This window comes from Chrysoperla carnea, chromosome 1, assembly GCF_905475395.1.
Source record: "Chrysoperla carnea chromosome 1, inChrCarn1.1, whole genome shotgun sequence".
Taxonomy (NCBI): domain Eukaryota; kingdom Metazoa; phylum Arthropoda; class Insecta; order Neuroptera; family Chrysopidae; genus Chrysoperla; species Chrysoperla carnea.
In genome coordinates, this window is record NC_058337.1 from 17,384,085 (window position 1) to 17,407,234 (window position 23,150).

Consider the following 23,150-nt stretch of genomic DNA (forward strand, 5'->3'; position numbering starts at 1 on the left):
AGTATTTACTACACTTATTTCTCTTTTTGTTCTGACTACATATTTAAAAAATGTGTCATCGGACAGTCATATTGACTTATGTAATGTACTTTTTATAATCGTAAATTATGATCGTAATAATAATAATTTTTTTATGTTTGTCATAAATACAAACCATTAAGGATTCCCCAGAAATGTTCTTTAGATCGTTCAAGGGGTTGCATCTGCATCTACACTTAAGTGGGTCAATACAATTGACTATTTTCTTTTACTTTCGATACCAAAAAAATGATTGCTATACCCCTCTAATAAATTATCTTCAAATATGAGATATTATTAATATTAAAGTCGTCCTCATCAAAGTTTTCATTTTTACCTGAACCCATTATGAAAAAAATTCAAGAAGAAGATTTGAAGAACCGAAAAAAAATTTTTCTTCTGAATTTTATAACTCGCTACTCTTTTGTTTATTGATTAGCGTTTAAACAATAATCGTAACCAAAGTTCAAAGCATATATTTTTTCGAAGTTTTTAATAATTACCTTAGAAAATATGATTTTAATTCATTTATTTTTGTAAATATTTCTAAAAAATTCGACTTTTCGAAAGCTTTTAAAACTATTTCTAGATAGGCACAAATAAGACAAATTGAATGGGGATAAGCAAACAAAACCAAATGAGAATTAAGAATTCATAACAGCATGTGGAACAAGTGAACCAATATGCATACCTTGGAGCTCTTATAGTTGAAGACGGTAGATGTGCACATGCGATCAAGATGCGTGTAACCCTCGCAAAGATAGCTTTTAATAAATTAAGATCGTTACTGTCAAATAAAAACATTTCTAAAATAACAAAAACTTGGGTGCTCAAGTGTTATTGTGTTGCCTATATTTTATTGTAGGCATTCAAATCGCGGGCTGTGACAAAAAGAACAGAAAAACTTTCGGAAGTAGCTGAGATGTGGTTTTATTGACCAATTGAGCGTATTAACTTTACGTTTAATTAATGGCGAAGCATGAATTTTTTCGTATGGGACTGAGGTGGAAATGATTAGAGGAGCACAATAAATTTGTAATCTTTTTCTTTGTATTTTCCTTCAAGAAATGCGGATGCACCCGGCGCGCACGTAAATAATTACTAATCTATTAATTGATCCAAATATAAGCGTAGAATAATAAAATAATATCGCAAAATAGTATCAACACTATAGACCCTTATTGAAAGTAAATTTGTTATTAAATCTTTTTAGAATTTTTTGTTGTTCATCTCATCTCATCCTTGGTCTGCATAACCTCCAGAAGGCAATTGATTAAGTCAAATCACCTCCCAACCGGAGCATCAATGTATATACGTACTTTCGGTCGTGTATAAAGAAATAGTATATTACACTACAAGGGCAGAGAGTTTGAGATTCCTGCACTGCGTGATATGATGATTGAGGCGAAGCCCACTATTTATTACCTCAATCCCACGTGTTGCGGATATATCTTCACAAGACTCGATTCACAATTCACTTGAGAAACTCAACTGGATAATTCGATAGATCTAGAACTTTTTCCGTCACTTCTATATATCCACATTTTACTAAAAAATTTATTTTGAATCGGTAACTAGTTTATTATATTCAGTAATAATTTTGGTCAATACTTGGGGAACAACTTGATAACTTGATGATAACCTTAGTTCCGCATTTTAATACTAATAAGTCATATCAGTGATGAATCTTATTAAATTTAATGATGTGCCTATTTATCTATCAGTGCGTTCTTCTTGTATTATATTTCTTATAACATTCATACAGAATGCTGCATAAATACCGAATTAAGCTAATGTTTTATTCAAACAGTAGGCATTTTTTCCTGTTCACAGCAAAACCAAGGCAGATATCAAAGGATTTTATTCTTATTTTTCTTCTACATTAATAAAGTTATAACAAAATTCATCATCAAAGTTGAATATAAGGTACAAATAATTGCAACCACAAGTCTAAACTTCATCATTACCACATAAACTAAACTTCATCATTATTGCAACCACAAGTCTAAAATTCACATTATTAGTAGTTTTTGAAAGATAATTTCGAGGATTTGTATACGACATTATTTCTCTATTAAATAAAAAATGAATTCATCCAAATAGTGAAAATATTTTCGGTAATAAGAAAAAACAAGAAAAACTAACGCTTAACTGGATATTTTATATCCAGTCGTCACATTGATAAAATTTGAATGATATACTTGTTCCATTGCCATATCACCCCGTATTCGCATAACCTTTACTATCTAAATTGGAAATAAATAAATATACATATTAATAGCAATAAAATAATTATGATTGCACTACATTGTATATTAATAATAATATATTATTATATTATACATATATTATGTAACTTATTATTTACTATAACTAAATATTTCAATATTATAATGAATTATTAATTTATTGAATATTTCAGCCATAGGTATCGTGGGGTACAAGATGGTACACTTGCAGTCATTTGAATAAAAACTTGAATAGTTTGCTGTCCAAATTTATAAAAAATCGAAAACTTTTCGGATTCACACAACCTGAAATGATTGATAACAAACTTGAAACAACTTGAAATGATTGATAAAAATTATATTACGCGAGAGAAGTCGCTAGTAAAAACTTGTAATTTATAAACGAAGAAAGAGTGAATAATTTGAACTTTAACAGTTTAAATCTAAAAATTTAGTTCCAAAGAGCTATTATAAATTTTACCTACTTTGAACAAAGATGTTAAAAAAATCATTCTTGATATAAGAAACTCTTTGATACAAACCCTGGATTTAATTGAAGTACCTTCCCATGGAAGGGCGAAAAAATCACGTTTTCTTAGGATCCTCTTTTAATCGTGTAATTCAATCTCATTAATGTCCTTTATTTTAAAAGCTTTTATTTAACTTGCAATGTATGTATGTATATATGTTACGGTGGATTCTTTGAACTCAATTTTGAAGTAGATATCTTCAACCGATTGAGCTGAAATTTTGCAAGCACATTTAGTTTAGATGACAGTGCATGGTAAGGTTGTGCTCTCCTGATTTTCCCATCGCTTCCACCATATTTTATATAAATACATTTTTTTAGTCTTAAATTAAAAATTTTCATCAAAAATTTAAGTTTTAGTTTTTAAGGTACAAGCTTTTATTGTACTAAAAAGTAGAAAATAATTTTATCTATAAGTCACTCATATCCGACTATTTGTAAAAGCTTGAGGCGGTTAATTTAAAATATAAATAATGAATCGGAACGCCTAATCTACTCCACATGCCTAATTACTTTTCGATTCATCCTTGATATTAAGCGCCTCAAGCTTTTACAGAAACTACAAAAACTAACATGTTTGTCTGTCTAATTTTATTCTTTAAATTTATTTAAATTTATGATATTTTTTCATTCAAATTAATGCTCTAGCGTGTTTTTTCCTAAGCGATATATGTTTAGACCGTGAGTATATTTTTCGTCAAATCTAGACATAATAAGGAGTGAATCATGAAATTTGTTAAAGGAAGAAAGAAGATAAGGGTAGGACAGAAACAAACTTGCTAGAGTAGTCATTCATTGAAAAAGTTTAAACCGCAACTCTTTTGTAGAATTTAAGGAAATTGAGTTTTTCGTAATTATCAATAAATACTATACATTAATTATCAATAAATACTAAAAGTTATGAAAAAAGTTTCAATTTTCGTAACTCATTTTACATAAATCAATAGAAATTGATTGTTATTTAATTTAGTTTTGTCATTTTATTTGTCGATTAAAATAAATGATAACATAGAAATGACTTATATTTTATTTTCACTGTATGCTTCATTCATGTTTGCGATATTAAGGAGTAGAGTGAATATCCCATTATCAGTAGTGAAAAGGTCAATTTCAAGGTAAAATGTCTTTTTTCGATAAGGACAATTTTTAACTTGAATATTTTTTTCTCAAAGCTACACATATATTATATTTATAGTACATACCTATTCGCTTCGTGCGTGAATTTCGTTTCCATGACAACGATACACTACTTTAATTATAGAATTGTATGGATGCATATAGAATTGTATGGATTGCATTGAAAACTTACATTTAAAATTTAATATTCTTGTTTCACAAATTTAAATAAATAATTATGATAATTTACATTTGAAAAATAATATTTGTACAATTTGATTTCTTATTTTCACAATTTTTAATGCATTAAGTTTAATTAATTAGTGTTTTTCAATCATTTTAATTTGACAGTTTCTATATCATTAACATGTAAAGAATTGCAAATTAGTCATAACAGCCTCCTTTATCTCCAAAATTTTTCACTTAAAGCGCTGGCATCGATTTTATTATCCCTATCATGACTACGCACACAACGAATATGACTAGGAAAATGACCTTCTGTGAAACTTTTTCAAACCACCTTCCAAATGTTTTTCAAATCGTTCTGATCAAAAACTCTCACGGCCATAAAACATTTTGGGGATTGTTTTGCTAGTCATATAGGTACTATAAATATAATATTGATTGTATGTAGCTTTGATTGTATGTAGCTCCAAAACTGCTCGTAAAAAAGTTTTGTGGCCATGAAGAACATTTTTGGGGGTAAACAAAATAATGCAGTCACTGGTATTCAACTCTTTCTATACGTAGTATTTCAACAATTAACTCAGTCAATTATTTATTTTCACTTGTTATTTTTTTAAAATTGTTTTTATGCCTAAAGTATTTTATCTATCAATAATATTAACATAACTTGGGTAGGTATAGGCAATACTGTAATGATCAATTCAATGAAATCCAAATAATAGAATGTTGAAAACGGTATCTAAATTTTGAAAGATAATTATATTTATTATTTAAAATTTATTATTCGTCATTTAAAATTAAAGTAATAATAATCAATAGTTAAACAATACAAAATGATATTTATATAAATTAATTTAGCATATTTAGCTGAATCAAATTAAAATATTTCATAATTCTTAAATAGTTTGTCATTTCACCATAGACATACATGGATATACAATATATTTCGAATTGTGTTGTTAGCAAATTCTAAAGAGAGTGTTTTAAAAGATAATTCATCTAATCGATCCACTCAGGTGAATATAATTATTTTTCAAAAGTATGACACCATTTTAGACATTAAATCATATGGGATTAATTGAATTTATTTAATTAGGGATGTATGTGCATGGCAACAATGTTTTATTTAAAGGCTCAAAATTTTTTATAGGTAGACTTTACTCGAGCTAAGATATCCATGCAAATTTTAAAAAAAATATTGAAAATCGATATAAAATACATTGGGCTCTTATGAAGAAATCTCAAAAAACGACATATTTTGAAAGTTTTTGATAATTTTCACTGGGAACGAATTAAAACAAACAAAAAAACCCTTTTTAATAGAAGTAAACATATTAAGTACTCAATTTTTGTTGTTAAATTAGTATTAGATACAAATATAATTACTTTGAGTATTTAAGGATGTATGAGCATGGTAGTGGGGGCACAAATTTAAAAATAGATATTTTCAATTTTGATGATAAATTTATATTATTACTTGACGATATAAGACGAAAAGTAAGAATAAAATTTTTCGATATCTGGCTTAATTTTCAAAATATCGAAAATTGAAAATTTTGTTTAATTATTTAGCTTTCGATATTTCGAAAACCAAGACACATATCGAAAAATTTTATTCTTATTTTTCGTCTACATTCATGAAGTTGTAACAAAATTCATCATCAAAGTTGAAAATAAGATAAAAATAATTTCAACCCTTAATCTACCCTGCTCTTACATCCCTTATATGGACGGTGACACTTAGTTTTTTTCTTTTCTAATTCATTGCTAATATGTTTACTTTCTATTAAAAAGTTTTTTTTAAATTTGTTTTCATTCATTCCAAATGAAAATTATCAAAAACTTCCAAAATATGTCGTTTTTTGAGATTCCTCCATAAGAGCCAATGTATTTTATATCGATTTTTAATGACTTTTTTCTTAAAAATTTGCACGGATACCTAAGCTGAAATTTTAACCACATATTTTTTGAGTAAAAGACTACCTACAAACAAATTTTGAGCCTTTAAATCAAACATTGTTGTCATGCTCATACATCCTTAAACATTTAAAACAAAAAAAATTAAATCAGCATGTTAATAATTAATAAGCCGGTTCTATAGCCAAAAGGATATATATCTCGACTAAACTCCTTCAGCATTCACAGAACCCTTGCTCTTTTGTGAAAATTAATTTTAGCATGCGACAACCTATAAACTTTGTTTCCGCAGACATTTAAAAGTCTTAGCAATTTGCGATAAAACTGCATGGCACTATTTAAGGAGCATGTTCCATAGCTCAACCTTTAATTATCTTTTTAAAGCTGATTCAGCCTCACTTTCTTGATTTCGCACTTGATTAAAATCTGCCTTTAGAAATAAAAATCTTCAACCTTTTGTATCTCGGTAATAAATTATTTTCAGACCAATGTTAATATGAACTTTTTTGCTTATTTTAAACTAGAGAACGCGCACATAAAATAGTGCGGTGCAATTTCGAAACACCCTATATATCTCCCCGGTCCGGATAGTAAAGTGTAAAAATTTTTAAATAAATAAATTTTGTAATTAAATATTTTAAATTTTGTTTGTCCCATTTTAATATGTGTCCCGCCCATTTATTGATTTTTTTTTCAATACGTTCAGCATTTCATTTTTTCAGAGTTGACGAACTCAGGTACGTTGTACATTATCTAAGATACAACACTCTTGTCCCTGTTATAAAAATCCTATAATATAGAGATTTTTGATTGAAATTTTTCAAAATATAAATATGTATAGAAACTTTGCATAAAGTCTACATCTATCTATACAATTAGGATTGAAAGCAAGGATTTAGAAAAGTATACACAGTTGTGACAAGTATTGGTATATATTACGAAATATATGTGTACATCCATTATGAAATGTAGGTTGACATTATTACAAATAAACTGTGTGTGTACATTTAAAACACTTGAAGGGCGTTAGTCACCCAACAATATACAACCAAAAATACTTTCATGTGTTATACATAACCTATGTCTATACTGTGATACTATGTATGTAGAATATGCAGGAAGTACAAAATGATCTGTTATCACCTATAATCGATTGATAGTTTTTTAAATCTCTAAACATGGGCTTCGCCAACCTTCCTGGGGACTCACAAAAATGTTTTCGCTTACTCATCATTGCACATTCAATTTCAAATTTAACCTTTCATTTTGAATGATGAAACTGCATTATCAAAAAAAAATTAATGCCAAAATAGGTTAAATTTTAAAACACTTACATTTTTCGTTTTTTCTTCTTCCCAACAGAGGTTGGGCCATTTTGAATACGTTTCTTTGTGTAAATTATAATAACAATAATAATAATAGGAGCCATTCATCCCATAGGTTTGGCAAAGGCCTCCTCCAGAATATACCACTCTTTTCTATCTATAGCCTCTCTTGATCAGTAATCACCCGCGAACGAAACCAGTTCGTCTCGCAATCGTTTGATAGGACGGCCTTTCCTCCGGATGCGGTTATACGGTGTCCATACGGTAGAATGTAATGTCCATCTACCGTCTCTTAATCGGTAGATGTGTCCCACTCATCTCCACTTTAGACTTTTAACACTTACTGCTACATTCTTTTGTTTCTTGTTTGATTTCTTAGCAGCTTTTTTATCAGCTCTACGTGTACCTTGGATTGAGAGTTTCATGCTTCTTTGGCACGGTAGGAGTTTTTGTAATCCTTAATTGTATAGGCGCTTGTTTGTGAGCCGTTAGTTAAAATGAGCAGGACACACGTGTTCAAAACTTTAATTTTTTGGCTGAATGATAAAGAATTACTCTTAAAGTCATGCTATAACCCCAAAATCTCTTCTACGCGTTACCTGTTCTTGCCTGAACCTGCGCTTCGGCCGTATTGTCAAAATATAGGATCTGTCCTAGGTATTTAAAGCTTGTTACGTTTTCCATATTTTTACCCTCAATTTAGGAGCACAGCGTTAAAGTGTTTGGGTGAAGGAGATCTCCTTATCAGACCCCGTAAATTAACAAAGATAATGTTATGACCAAAATTGTCCAAAACAAAAGATAATGGATTTTTTTCGCAGAAAAATAGTACTTACTGAACTTATTGAATATATAATTGAGCTATAAAAAAATTAATAAATTTGAAAGAAACAATTTTTATTTGAAATAATTTTTTTTGTAAATGTCACAAGTTGCAATTATATAAACTTTGGCCTATTTTAAACCTAAAATCAAAGTTTAAAGATCACATCAAGAGACTTTAATGAAGTACCGCAGAAATAAAATTTTCAATCTCAAAACTTGAAGTATTTCATTATACATAGTAAATCATTTTCTACACTTTTTTTTCTCTTTTCTCTGTGTACGTATTTTATGACAAGGAAAATCACACAAGAAATCAATAAAATATACAATACAATAAATAAATATTTCAAACTTTTTCACACATTTTTTATACTTACAAAATTTTTTTTTTTTTAAATTGAATATTTTTTAATTTTCTTTTTTATAGATTATCAGTATAATCCAAAGGAAGCTCGCATCAGAAAAGCTCAAAGAGATGCCCTTAAAGTGGCACAACGACAAGCAGCCTCAGCAGTACCATTATTACAATCACCAGGTTATTCACCTTTATCAAACACGTCCAGATTAGATATGAATTCTACATCACCAATGCAGCAATTTATTCCGGCCTATACATCTCAACAAACACTTGGTAAAAAATATTCTTTTTTTTTTTTTAAATATTGTATGTTTAGCCCCAAGTTTGTTGGTAGTATCTACATGCAAATGTATTAAAATTCCGTTAGTAGGATTACCCAACCAAAGGGAATAAGCGGCTTAACTGTCAAACAAAATATGTTGGGCCTTCACTTTCAGGGTCATATAAAAGTCACCTCGTTACTGATAAATGGTAGTACAAACGGTAAATAAGAAATCTCCGACGAAATACTTTATCGCCTTTGACTATTAATATAGCAAAACTCTTATATTTTCCCATTGAATTTGCTCGAAAAATATGCAAAATAAACAAAATACAAACAATTTTTTAAAAATTAAATTCTTAAAGATTTACATGATTTTAAAGGACAAGGTCAAATTTAGGATATTTGAAAAATTTGCCCTATTATGTATTTCTGTTATCCCAGCACCAAATCTAGGTATTTATGGGTATTAGGTTGATTACGCTGATTTGTGTCGGCGTAATACACCGCGATTTCCTTTATCAGTTATTGGCCTCTTCAACAACAAATTTTTTCGATGATATTTTTAAATTTTCTTATGTAACAAACTCTATAGTTTTGAGACCTCTAAATCGCAAAATGTGTAAGTGTTTACCATTCTAAGTGGTATAGCTATATCATTTAGAATGGTAAAACACGTGCACATTTTGTGCCAAAGAGTATATAAACAAGAAATTGTCTCAATAATAAAAAAAAAACTTTTAACAAAAAGAAAACCGACTTCAAAAGAAAATCTTTTCCAAACAAATTAATATGCACTAAAAAGTAAAAAAATAACGATAATATAATGCAGTTAAAATTATTGTTTTTTTTTTGGAATCGGTGTCAGCCAAGGAAACAGCTCTGACAGAACAATTTGCTACATTAGCTTGGCTGACACCGACTCCAAAAAAAACAATAATTTTAACTGCATTATATTATCGTTATTTTTTTACTTTTTAGTGCATGTTAATTTGTTTGGAAAAGATTTTCTTTAAAGAATTTTATGAAGAAGTATAGATAGACCTTTTCATTTCAATTACGATTCATTATTGTTTCGAACAGACAGTAATAAGTTGGACAAAGATACAAGATATTTCTTAATCATTTTGTCACATTAGTTTTTTGACATACTGTCCGAAACAAAAGGTAATCACTTTTTAAAATGAAAAGGTCTATTGAGCTTGAAGGGGACCGATGTGCGTTTTGTTTCAATAAAATTTCTTAAAAGAGTAAAGGATTGTGTTCCAGCGAACCGGGCATAATTTTCTTTAATGGCAGAGTACTTCTTCGTTAAAATACTCTTATAATTTTTATGCTTCAATCTGTACAAAATAACTGATAAATTAACCACTTTGTTTTTAACATAGGTCAGAATGTTGGCAGTATTAGTGGAGGTGGAATAATAAATACTGGACCTTCTCCATTAGGAAGTCGATCACCTGCAATAGTTTTATCTAATACAACATCTCGAAGACCACCACCACCTGCCTATCCGGGCTTAGCACGCCAACAAAGTTTTCATCATGGATTAGAACCAAACCATAGGGTAAGTTAATTTAGTTTTTCATTGTTGTAGTATATTTTTTCGCCACAATTTAAAAAATATAAACCATCGAAGATAAAAATTTTGAATTAAATCCCGCTTCTAAAATGAAATGATGGGGAATAGAGTTTTGTATAGAGAACGCAAGGTGTGAGTCCAATATTTCGTTCAGGGCGAAGCGAAAAAAGCTGAACCACGAATCAGCGAGCAAAAGGCTAGTTCTATTATTACATTTAAAGTTTATGTATGCAATTCTGTACCAAGGGCGGTAATGGAGTTATGTAAAATTCCCTTACTTAATCCAAGCAATTTGGGATAGAGGTGGAGTAAAATGGAACTTTAGAACTAAATGTAATATATTTTGATAAAATGTTGTATATAAGAATTTTCGAGGGCAAAGATTACGTAATTAAACTCAAAAATATAAAATTTAACCTCTTTCTCTTCTTTCACACCGTTCTCTACTCAGTTACTTTTAAAACTGCTCAGTTACTTTTTTTATAAAATAGCTACAAACCTAACTTTTTGTTCCTTTCATAATAGTACAACGGGCAGACAGCTCGTTCCTTACTCGATTACTCTTTTCCGCATAGATGTTTTCTTATAATTTTAATGCACAGATTCCAAATTTGAAATGCTACCCTTTCGAAAAAATTTTTTTTTGCTATTCAAAATTAGTTTGGTTCATAATTGATGTATCTATCTATATTTTGATACAAATTATGGTAGCAAAAATGGAAATGTGCAAAAATGGCCTTCATTTATGAAAAATTGGTTGAATCGAACCACCTTCGAAACCGATAGTAGATTTTTTAATGTATCGATCTTTGGTCAATCAATAATTTAATTTGATCGCTAACCTCCCTATCGTTTACGCCTCAACAAATAGAAATAAAAAGTCAAACGATACTGGTCAGTATATTTGCATTAATAAAAAACAGAAGGCATACAGAAGGTGTTTTTTAAGTTGACATATGCTTGAAATTCGATAAATAAATTTAAACGAGGAAAATGCTTTAATCGAAAAATGTTAGTTTCAAAGGCACACATCTGATACCGACATCGAATTAGATCTAAGTTTTCAGGTTCAATTAAAACCTCACTCTGATTCGTAACTAATTCGTACTTTAAATTACAAAGTTGTTCTTTATAAATACGCAAACATTTTTTGTTTGAACATTTTTTTGTACACCGAATAGTTAAGACAGTAATTGATAGCAAAAATTTAGATTTTTGTGCGTTTGTTCATTCAATTTGTACTAAAATGGTCTTTATAGAAAAAAAAATCAATTTTATTGGATTTATTGAGAAATTTTTTTCGAAAAGTGCCTAGATTTCGCAGAAACAATTATATGAAATAACAATTTTCGGTAAAACTTGTCAGTCCTTTTTTGCCTAAACTGTACGGTTTGTGGAAGAATGTTTCGAACAAAAAATGTTTTAATCATTAACAACTTTTTAAAGTTTTCATCTATCGATTACCAGTTAGGGAGTAGAGTAAACTTGTGCTTGAAAACCTAGTTTAATGCCTGCGTAAGATGTGTGCCGGCACAACCAATTTTTTTTGCTTGAACCTTTTTATGGTTAAAACTTAACTAAAGACACCCTGTATACTTTTATTCCATCACCGCTACTACGGCTCAAATTTTTATTTCGAGTTTATAACCAAGGATATACTGTTTATTCTTGTACGAGGTTCAAATTTTAAATGTATTAAAGTCATAAAATACACAGGTGACATGGCTACTATCCATTAAGCCAATAAATGGAATCAATTACACAAACCATTAATATTAAATTTCTGTGTCATATACAAACAGAAACAAATTTCATGGTAATATCGTTTAATTTGATTATTATTAACACTATCAATATTTGGACATTATTTATACTAAATATAAGTAGAAACATTTGATAATAAATTGTCAACATTCAACAAAATTTATTGTTTTGTAACAAAATATATTCAACGTACTTATTGATAATATTTTTAGAACAATTTAAAAATTTTAACAATTTATGTAGATTAAAATTGCACAAAGTCTAAAACTTTGTTAAATTTTACTTCTTTTTATACCATATATATATATATATATATATATATATATATATATATATATATATATATATATATATGAAATATATATCAAGGTATACTAAGTTTAGTCCCAAGTCTGTAACGCCTAAAAATATTGATGCTACGAACAAAATTTGTGGTGTTCATAAAATCACTTAATTAGTCCATTTCCGGTTGTCTGCCCGTCCGTCTCTCAACTCGATAACTCAAAAACGAAAAGAAATATCAAGCTGAAATTTTTATTGCGTGTTTAGGACGTAAAAGGCTAAGTCCGTCAATGAGCAACATTTGAACCTCCAATGCTTACAAAAATTAGCCTGAGGTCTAGAGTATTTAACAGAGCTAGGTACATCTTAATTTGTATTTCCTTAAACAAATACATTACTGTAAACAAGTGAAAACAAACAATTGACTGAGTTGAAATACCATGCATAGTCAGTGTTGATTTCTTTATTACACATACAAACATGTGATACATACATAACTGATAATCAAGTATAGTACATATGTAAATGACTTTATAGTGTTCTGCATTACCGACATTTAGTGTATAGTTTGTACACATATTATAAAATTTCCGCCTAATTGGCGCCCTCACGGGTAAACAGTGATGTTTACGAAAAAATGTTTCAAACAAAAGTTGTTTAATTTTTGATAAGGAACATTTTTTACATTTAAACTTTTGTTCTATCTCTAACGGTTTATAAGATGGGTCCTACGGACCCAAGACCCAATTGACCTATGATGCTCATTTACGAACTTGACCTCACTTTTTACGTCCTGAGTACGCTGTAAAAATTTCAGCTCGATATCTTTTTTCGTTTTTGAGTTATCGTGACCACAGACGGACGGGCGGACGGACAACCGGAAATGGACTAATTAGGTGATTCTATGAACACCTATGACAATTTTTTTCCTAGCATCATTATTTTTAAGCGTTACAAACTTGGGACTAAACTTATAATACTATGTATATTTCATATATACATGGTATAAACAGTACTTCAGAAGAGCACTTGTTGTTTCTGTCGTAATAGAAATCGCTTAAAACACTTTAATCAGACCAAAAAAAAAGAAAAGAAAGCGAGTTAACCATAAACAAATAGATGACAGGTTTTTATCAGAGAAGAGAGACAATACTTTATCTCTTCTCTGGTTTTTATATCGATGATAATAATAATATTATCGATGTCATATGATGTTAATGATAATGATTCGTTTATATATATTTTTTGGTGGCGTCATATGGTGGACGTAGTATATATTAAAACGATGTTGTCATAGCAACTGTTTCATTTACTGGTCGTTATGTTGCTAAATGATCACGCGGATGTTTGCCCGCGCGCAAATATAAATATTCCACTCTATGTTAGTTTTATTCTTGTACATTTCGTCTTCTTTTTTTATTGAAAAAACACAATGGAATTTTTTAATATTTTGATAATAAAAAGCATTTTTAAAGGCAGAGAAATTAGTATACTAATAGCTGTAGGTATTTATTGTTATTAATTTGTATATTATTTTTAATCCCCGACTTACAAAGAGGAGGATAGTGTTATAAGTTTTACTTGTCTGTGGCATCATAGCTCCTAAACAGATTAACCAATTTTGATCTTTTTTAAAGGTAATTTAACCCTGAGTGTTATTTGATATGTTTTAAGTATGAGCTTAGGATTCCGTACCCGATAAAAACTAGAATAGAGGTGATGTTCTTCAAACGGCTGGGCAGATTTTCTTGAAACATAGCTAAGAATACTCATGGTCAAAATTACTTGTATTCAGATACGGAATCCTAAACTCGAACTTTCAAATAAAAAAAGGACATAATCGGGTCTTCCGTTTAAGAGTTACTCGAGATAATCGATGAGACACGATTTTGTGGCATCGTAGCTCCTAAACGGATGAACCAATTTTGTATTTTTTTTTATTTGAAAAGTAATTTGATCTAGAGCGTTCTTAGCTATGTTTAAGTTCGAGTTTAGGGTTCCGCACCCGAATACAAATAGAAAAGAGGTAATGGACTTAGCCCTTCAAAGGTAAGCAGATTTTCTTTGAACATAGTTAAGAACACTTTCGATCAAATTATCTTTCAAAAAAAATCAAAATCTGTTCATCCGTTTAGGAGCTACGATGCAATGAATTGATAAGAACTGATTTTGTGTCGAGGTTTTCTTTAAATTTTCAATTTATATGTTATTGAAATATTGAAAATTTGATAGAACTCTTTAGCGTTTTTCACCTGCTACCAATAGATACATATATTTGTAACGATGTAATTATGCGTATATAAGCATAGACTGTAAATATAATTTTTCCTCTGTTTTATCGATTTGAATGAAATGCTAAGGGAATTATTATTTACTAGTCTGATACCCGCTCGTTTCACTGGACTTAAAAGTAAAAAACACCGCTTTATAGCCTCCACCTCTCTTAATGTGCACAGTTTTCAATTTTGTTAAATATAAAATAGTCATAATTCATTGAGTATATCAGAAAAGTTGGCCATGAATGGTTTGACATTTACTATTTTAAATTTTTACAGATTAATTTTATTTTTTTCAATATATCTTTATAAATTATGATGTGTTATTGAAGTATGAAGTATATTGAAGCTATATTGCTGTACAGTTTCATTAAAAACCATTCGCTAGTTTTAACGTGAAAGCGTAACAAACAAACAAACAAACACCCTTACTTTCACATTTATAATATATAGAGATTATCCCAATATACGAGATATTAACTCGTAAAGAATTTTCTTAAGCTAATACGATTATAACAAAATTACACTAAAATTTTCTACATAATTTAAGAAATAAAAACGTCTCATAAAGATTAAAAGATGAAAAACTATTACAAGAAAATTTTAACATTTTAGTATTTAAGTAATTTGAGTACAGGTAAATTTTAATTTTTCATCATGAACAATTTTAATTGAACAAATAATGAACAAATCTTTATGGTTTTAAACATTTATTAGGGTGTTCGAGCTCCTTCATTTTTATCATACTTCTTAAAGAAAAGAATGTAAGCTTGTAGCAAAGTACCAACTCTCAAATAATGATTGAATGCTCATCTAGATTATTTGGATTGACCTAAGGCTAGTTAACCGACGTTGGAGCAAACGTTTGAATTTCGGACGTAAAAGCACGCCTTTTCGAACATCTATCATTTATGTGTCTTTTTTATCACTACTTAAATTGAATAATTACGATTTCATATACGAAAACTTAATAAATTAATTCATAAGTGTCAGTTTTGCTATGAAAATTAATAAATAATCCGATCAAAAGAAGCTCGTACAGAAATGCGTAAAAGCGCGTATTTACGAGAATTAAAGCTGTCGAGTTTATTAATTGTTTTTTGGTGAAAAAGATTTTGTACCTCGTGTAGGCATTTTTTTGTTCCAATAACAATTACAAGTACATTTTCATTGAAATTCATTATTAAAATTATTTGTGAACTCTGCCTGCAATTTCCTGCAAATGGTTTGGTAAACAGGACAGATAAAAGCCCACATGTACCATATCATGTTACATACCAAGTTTTTAACCCTTAAAAATATTGATCCTAAACAAAATTTATCTTTGTTGCTCTCCGTCTGTAAACACGATAATTCAAAAACGAAAAGAGATATCAAGCTGAAATTTGCTTAGGTGCTTAGGGCGTAAAAAGTGATGTCGAGTTCGTAAATGAGCAACATAGGTCAATTGGGTCTTGGGTCCGTAGAATCCATCCTGTAAACCGTTAGAGATAGAATAAAAGTTTAAATGTAAAAAATGTTCCTTTTAAAAAAAAAAAAAAAACTTTTGTTTGAAACATTTTTTCGTAAGCATCACTGTTCATCCGTAAGGGCGCAAATTAGTACGTGTTATATGGGAATATCAGTTATTTGTTTGTGGCATGTATGTATGTGTGGCTATCTAAGAGTGGCTGCCTTTCTTTACTTGCATGACGTAAAAAACAAACGATGCGTAATCAACATTGTCTGTGCACGGTATTTCAACAATTACCTCACTCAATTGTGTGTTTCATTTGTTTTATTTAAGAAATTAATCCCATTGTTGTGTAGCCAATGAAAATGAATATCATGGATTATCACTCAATAGTCGTGAAATCATTGATCACAAAAATTTGCTTCTTGGTTGTTTTCCTTTGGTACTAAATCAAATCAATGGTCTATCACAAACAGCCAGAGACCTTAGGCAAACTCCAATCTAATATTGAACGCGAATGACCAGAACAACTTACAAAATGTATGAAAGAATGTTCAAAATTAGGTCCAGCGAGCTTATACAGCGTGACTACTTAAGCTAGCTACATATGGAAAACTTTTTTTATTATAAGGTTTACGAACAGTTATTCTTTATAAAAATCTCTGCTTTCGAAATTATTCATCTATTCACTTTTGAAATTGGTGTACAAAATGTTCACAAATTAAAAAAGTTCGATAGGAATGCTAATGGTCGTTTAGAAATGTAGACCATTTAGAATAGATAATACGGGAAACGGTTCAAGAAATCACTCCCAAGATATCTAGGAGTGTATATTTAAATAATTTTGTCCATCAATTAAAACCACTGCGCATATTATAAGAATCTTAGGTCAAACGTTTTTTCTGAAGCAAAAATTTGATGAAATTTCTGAGGTCCAACCAAAGTAAAACCAACACATCGATTAACCTTCTCGATTAAATCTGATGATGTACAAAGCCTTAGTCAAGTATATGTTTAATGCTATTTGAAAGTGCCACCCTTAGAAACTGTATCTGTTTGAGGAGTAACTAATTTCAAATCCTATTTATATGTGCAAATTTCGATGCCACGATTCAAACCTTGTAGAAAATAATCATGCAAAATAAACTGACGTAAAAGGATTGATTGATTGAAATATGTGTATACTTTAATAGCATAAATTATTTTCTTGCATTGAAAGTATAAAACATTGGCACAGTTAAACTGTGTCAGTTAATCAGTTAGACTATATCGTTCATAACAACAATATAAACAGTTGACCCAATAACGATTGTGTGTGTGTGTAACAGGTTAGCAAACATAGCTCTGAATATACAAACTACGAGTACGAAGCGCAAGTTAGTTCACGAAATAAACGCTACCAATATTGAACGTACAATGTTGTCTGAAACGAGACTAGTTACCATGGGAACAACGCTACAGCGTCTGTATGACGCCGGCTTTCGCAAAGATTTTCCAACAATACAACCAAGCTTAAGTATAGAGACGTTAGAATTATAATATTTAAGTTAGACAAAGTACACATCATATATAATTGAACACGATAAAAAAAGACGTAAATTTAAATATATAGCACAACAAATGCATCATATCGTATAAAACATATATCAGGGAAAAAAGTGAAATAAAGTATATAAACATACAGTAAGTTAAAATGAAATGACAACTGATGATGAAAAAAATGATCGTAATGATAGGATATAGATAGAATATTCGATGCAATAGCAATATAAGATGGTATATGTGCTAGTAAATGATAGTAATATGAGTTCGATAAAGAAAGAGAAAATATTACATAAAACATTCATGTAATAAGGATTGATATTACATGAAAAAGAGAGGTATACAATTTTCATTCGCTCAATAAATTAAGCGCGAAATCTCTCTCTTCTGCAACCAGTATACACATGTATACAACACATAACATAAATATACATCATATCCTCGTGTTTTCTCGTGTTTATGTATAGTGTAATAAAGGACCCCGGACTACTGTATATAGAAAATAGCTCTTGGTCAAATGTTGCCAGAACTCGGGAAGATATTCTTATTGTTATTCTGAACAAATGACTCAATGGGCAAAAATTTTGCCAACGTTTTCGAAATATTCCAGTCAAAGTTCCCGATTTTCATTAAATTTCAAGAGATGCTATATCATATGCAATCGCATAATTTACGCCTGAAACGATGACAGAAATGAATTGGCCTCTGCCAAAGTTACAAATGAGTTTACCCAAAAATGTTCTAGCTATCTTCACGGCTATTGATATCTAGCAACAACGAATAAAATGGCTCATACGCGATATCCGCCAACCAGATTGTTTAATGAAGTTATGAATGTCCGAAACCATGGAAACAGTCCTGAAGTTTAGAATGTATAAATTATTCAAAAAGAACTGGAAAAAAATTACTTTGTTCTTGAAACACACCCAATCACACATACACACTGCCATGTGCAATTTATGCTTTGTAGAAGAATTATTCCGAAAAAATTTTGCACACTTCCGGTTGCAATAACTCCAAAAACCGGAAGCTCCAAAAAATCGGAACAATTCAGAGATACTCTCGGAAGGTTGGATAACCTCATCTGATACTATGGCAGAAACCAATTCACTCCTTATCTTTTCAGCCGTAAATTATGCGATTGCATTTGATATAGCACCTTTTGAAGTTCAATGAAAATCGGGAACTTTGACCTGGAATATTTCGAAAAGGGTTGGCGAGATTTTTGCCAATTAAGACATTCGTTTAGAATGACAAGAAGAGTATTTTCTTACATTCTGGCAACATTTGACTGAAAGCCATTCTTCATATACAGTAGTACGGGGTTCTTTATGTATAATACGTAAATACGTTGTCCCTTTTAAAATGAATTTATATTTTTCGATTCGATATTTAATAGGTAAAAGAAAGAAAAACGTCGATAATTCAAAATGAATTTATGTGAAAAACTATTCCATAAATTGATTGAGCGTATGTACTATAGTTTTTGAAATAGACGTTTTAGTTTGACATAAAACACATTCATTTTTCGGTGTATATTGTTATAAAACCAACAAATATAGATACTTTTTCGAAAGTATCTTACCTGTAAGACAATATTCATACATTGTTTTGGCTTTAAACAATTATTTTATCGGTGTCGCTCTGATATTCCCCCTTTAAGGCAGATATTAGTACACTACTAGAAGTTATTTATTTATATCAGTACCTAAAGGGCTAACATATTTAAATCTAACTAGTATTCCTCTACTCAGTCGTGGAAAGCTTGAAATTAGTTTAGTAATTACCGCCATAGGCGAAGTCACAAATGATTTGAATTTTGTCAGTATAATAGCCGCGGTAAAAATAGTTTATTCGAAAAAGGTACTCATATAAGGTTTGCTTAAGCTGGCTCATATTTGGATAACTAATTTTTGTCATATTAAAAACTCGCCTTATTTTATTGTAACGTACTTGAGGCCCCTGAATTATTGTTCTAACCTGTATTATGTATCCTTAAACTCTAGCGTTATAGGGGGGTCGACAAGGTTTACCTAATGGACGAATCATCACAACCTATTGCCCAAATCAAGTGTGCCATCCATTTTAAAGCTTGAGGAGTAATTATTTCAAAAGATTTTTTTCTTTCAAAAATCGAATGCGTTCTATTAATTGGAGCTATTTCCAACTTTGTGGTATTTTCCAAAATAGGAGTTTCAGACCTGAAGTGTATTTTTATACCATGTATATATGTAATATATATATCAAGGTATACTAAGTTTAGTCCCAAGTTTGTAAGTACGAACAAAATTTTGGTATACGTGTTCATAAAATCACCTATTTAGTCCATTTTCGGTTGTCTGTCCGTCCATCCGTCTGTGAACATGCTAACTTGAAAACAAAAAGAGATATCAAACTTGAATTTTTAATAGCGTGCTCAGGACGTAAAAAGTGAAGTCGAGTTCGTAAATGAGCAACATAGGTCAATTGGGTCAAGGGTCCGTAGAACCCATCTTTTAAACCTTTAGAGATAGAAAATAGTTTAAACGTAAAAAATGTTCCATATAAAAAAAAACAACTTTTGTTTGAAAAGTTTTTTCGTAAACATCACTATTTACCCGTGAGGGGGCAAATTAGCTTAGAAACATTATATAGTAAGTGTATATACAGGTACATGTTTGTTTATCTTTCTTTAGTTACATGACGTAAAAACACCAAAGAATGCGTTTTCAACACTGTCTATACATGGTATTTCAACAATTAACTCAGTTAATTGTTTGTTTCCACTTGTTTTTGTTTCTTTTTCTATAAAATGACACAATTTTAAAATCGACTGACTAATCATACAACAACTTAAGAACAAATAGAAATAACGAATTCAAAATTTGATAGCGTGTTAGCACAAGATATAAACAATTTTCAAAAACTAATTATTTCGAAGACCTATTTTGTAAACTCGAATTCAGTATATTTCCAGTACCAAACGTCTTAGTAATTATTTTCTTATACCCTTACTTTATATAACATAAATCTCTTCTTATATGACACAATCGTATTTGTTTGAAGAAAATTTTTTTTTATATGTTGCCAAAAACTCATCGAATTTTTTACTATAGCGTGATTTTTCATAAAATATCACTTTCTGTCCCAAGTTCAGTTGTTTTAGAGACAATAGTATGTATTGCATCTCACATATAACTTATTGTTCCGGTTTCTTGGTATATTAAATAAAAATATTTTTATAAACAAAGCTAATAAATATTTTGATAAATAAATTTTGATTCGAAATTGCCTTAACAGTCAAACAGAAAAATTTTGCTTGGAACGCCCTTTTTAGGAATTTTTTTTTACAGTTTTAAAGTTACATAATTAAGCTGCACAATATGATTATTTATCGATATAATATCAAATCATTGAAAGCAAAACAGAATATATATGTAATTTTCATTGAATTTACAGGAATACGGAATGGGATATGGCGAACCAAATTTTAATCCATTACCAAATATTTACTCAAATAACCAAAATATTTCATCACCATCAGAATCACATACAAGTGGAATGTTTGACTCTCATTATCAAAATAGCACACCTATGGAATCGGGATTATGGAACGGAATGTCTCAAAGTACTAATATGTGGAATTCTCAAAATTTTGATTTACAAAGACAACATTCATTAAACGGTAAAATATTATTGTATTAATTTTATAATTTTTTTTTTTTTTTTTTTGATAAAATTAATTTTTTAAGATTATTCTCCATTTCAATCACCAGCTGAACAACATTCAAGAAATCAATTAATTCCAGCCACATCTACTCCCACACCTGGTACCAATTTAGATGATCCAAGTATGTTTAATCACTCGGATTTTCCAGCAGATGTAAGTAGTATTTCAAATGAAGAATTTGTGAATATTTTAACTAAATTTTCACTTTAATTATCTTTGTTTATTTTTCAAAAGTAGTGGCACTATAATTAGAAACTAGTCTTGATACTTAAAATATTAAAAAATGTATTGAGAAGTAATTAATAATTAACTATACAGCTTCTTATTGCCTGACCTCTAATTATTTATAAGCATAAATAGAGTGGAATCATATTTTATGTGACATTTTTATCACATGATTCATTTCACGTGAAAGGGACAAAACAGCTACTTAGCCGCCAAATCCAAAGATTTTAGGGGAACACTTCTGTATACTTTCGAAAACGAATGCAATTTGGCACAAATCGTATGTAAAAGCATGTTCTCATACAATTTTTAATAATGAATTTCTGCCAAATGTATTAATTTTTCGAAGAAATTTTTCCAAAAAAATGGTTAGTTATTTTATTATGATCCAAGAGGCCACTGCAAAAATTCCAGGGTGTCTGTTATGTTGATGAAAACCATCAGGAATGATGGTATACATGTTCGTTAAGAATATGTACGATGATTGCCTAAATTTCGTATGACCCCAAGAGAGGGGCAAGAAATTTTTTGTTGCAAAACTCGCACACTTACTTGATCCATGTTATAGTGATCAAACTTATGCCAAATTGAAGATTTCAAGTATAATTCAAGGAAAAAAATGATTGACTGGAAAACAAATTACCCAAGTTGAGGCAATCACGAGTTTCAATGAGCAAAATGCACTGTACTTGCGTGACATTAAATGATCGAAACTAAACCTTATAAGTTCAATTCATGTTTAACCTCATTGATAGGTCAGGGGATCGCCGTTTCGCTGTCATTCAGAAAACCCGCGCGTTTGAAACCCAATTCAGTCAAAATATTTTTTTTAAAATATTACTATAGTTTTTTATTGATAACTAAGAGTTGAAAGCTTGCCAACTGGCGATAATAATTCGTACTAATGAAACGAAGTGGACTCGTTATCAGTAGTTCCAATTTTGATTACTAGATGACAATACTTGTACTTACCATTTTTAAAGGCCAATCAAATTAGATAAATCCTGGCTGATAATAAATCGTACTAATTAAAACAGGAAGTGGACCCGTTTTCAGTAGTCTCAATTTAAACTACCAGGTTACTTACCATTTATCAATAGCCAAGTAAATAATTTTAATTTACGAATTGTAAAATTTTAATTATTCATACTATAATTAATTTAAAAAATAAATAAAAAGTTCACTTTTTTCAAAGTTCACTTTACTTCTGAGGATAGCCGACTAACATTTAATTCATATACATTATTATTCCACAATTTTTACCCACGAACAATAGTCATATTTTATTCTTTGTAATTACTCTTGTAGATAAAACTCGTGATTGCCTCAACTTGGGTCCTTTTTCATTTAAGCAATCATTTTTTCCTTGAATAACCCTAAGTTACGATTAGACTCATTATTTTGTTCTGTGAATTATCACTTTGTTTATCCTTTTTGGTTTTGCCTAACTCTTTTCGAAATGGATAGTTTTAATCAAGAAATAAAGTGTCAAGACTAGTTTATTTAACAACTGTGGCTAGAAATTTTTTCAAATTGTCTGATATTTAATTGTA

General features: G+C 29.7%; 1 protein-coding gene across 1 annotated transcript in view; it reads left to right on the top strand.

Annotated features, from left to right (window-relative positions):
• LOC123290875 overlaps window positions 1-23,150 on the top strand; it is a 71,559-nt gene that overhangs the window by 29,145 nt on the left and 19,264 nt on the right. Inside the window, exons 2-5 of the mRNA XM_044871228.1 lie at window positions 8,572-8,775; window positions 10,153-10,331; window positions 21,102-21,327; window positions 21,395-21,525. Of these exons, the coding sequence (XP_044727163.1) occupies window positions 8,572-8,775; window positions 10,153-10,331; window positions 21,102-21,327; window positions 21,395-21,525 (740 nt within the window). The remainder of the gene's footprint in view (window positions 1-8,571; window positions 8,776-10,152; window positions 10,332-21,101; window positions 21,328-21,394; window positions 21,526-23,150) is intronic.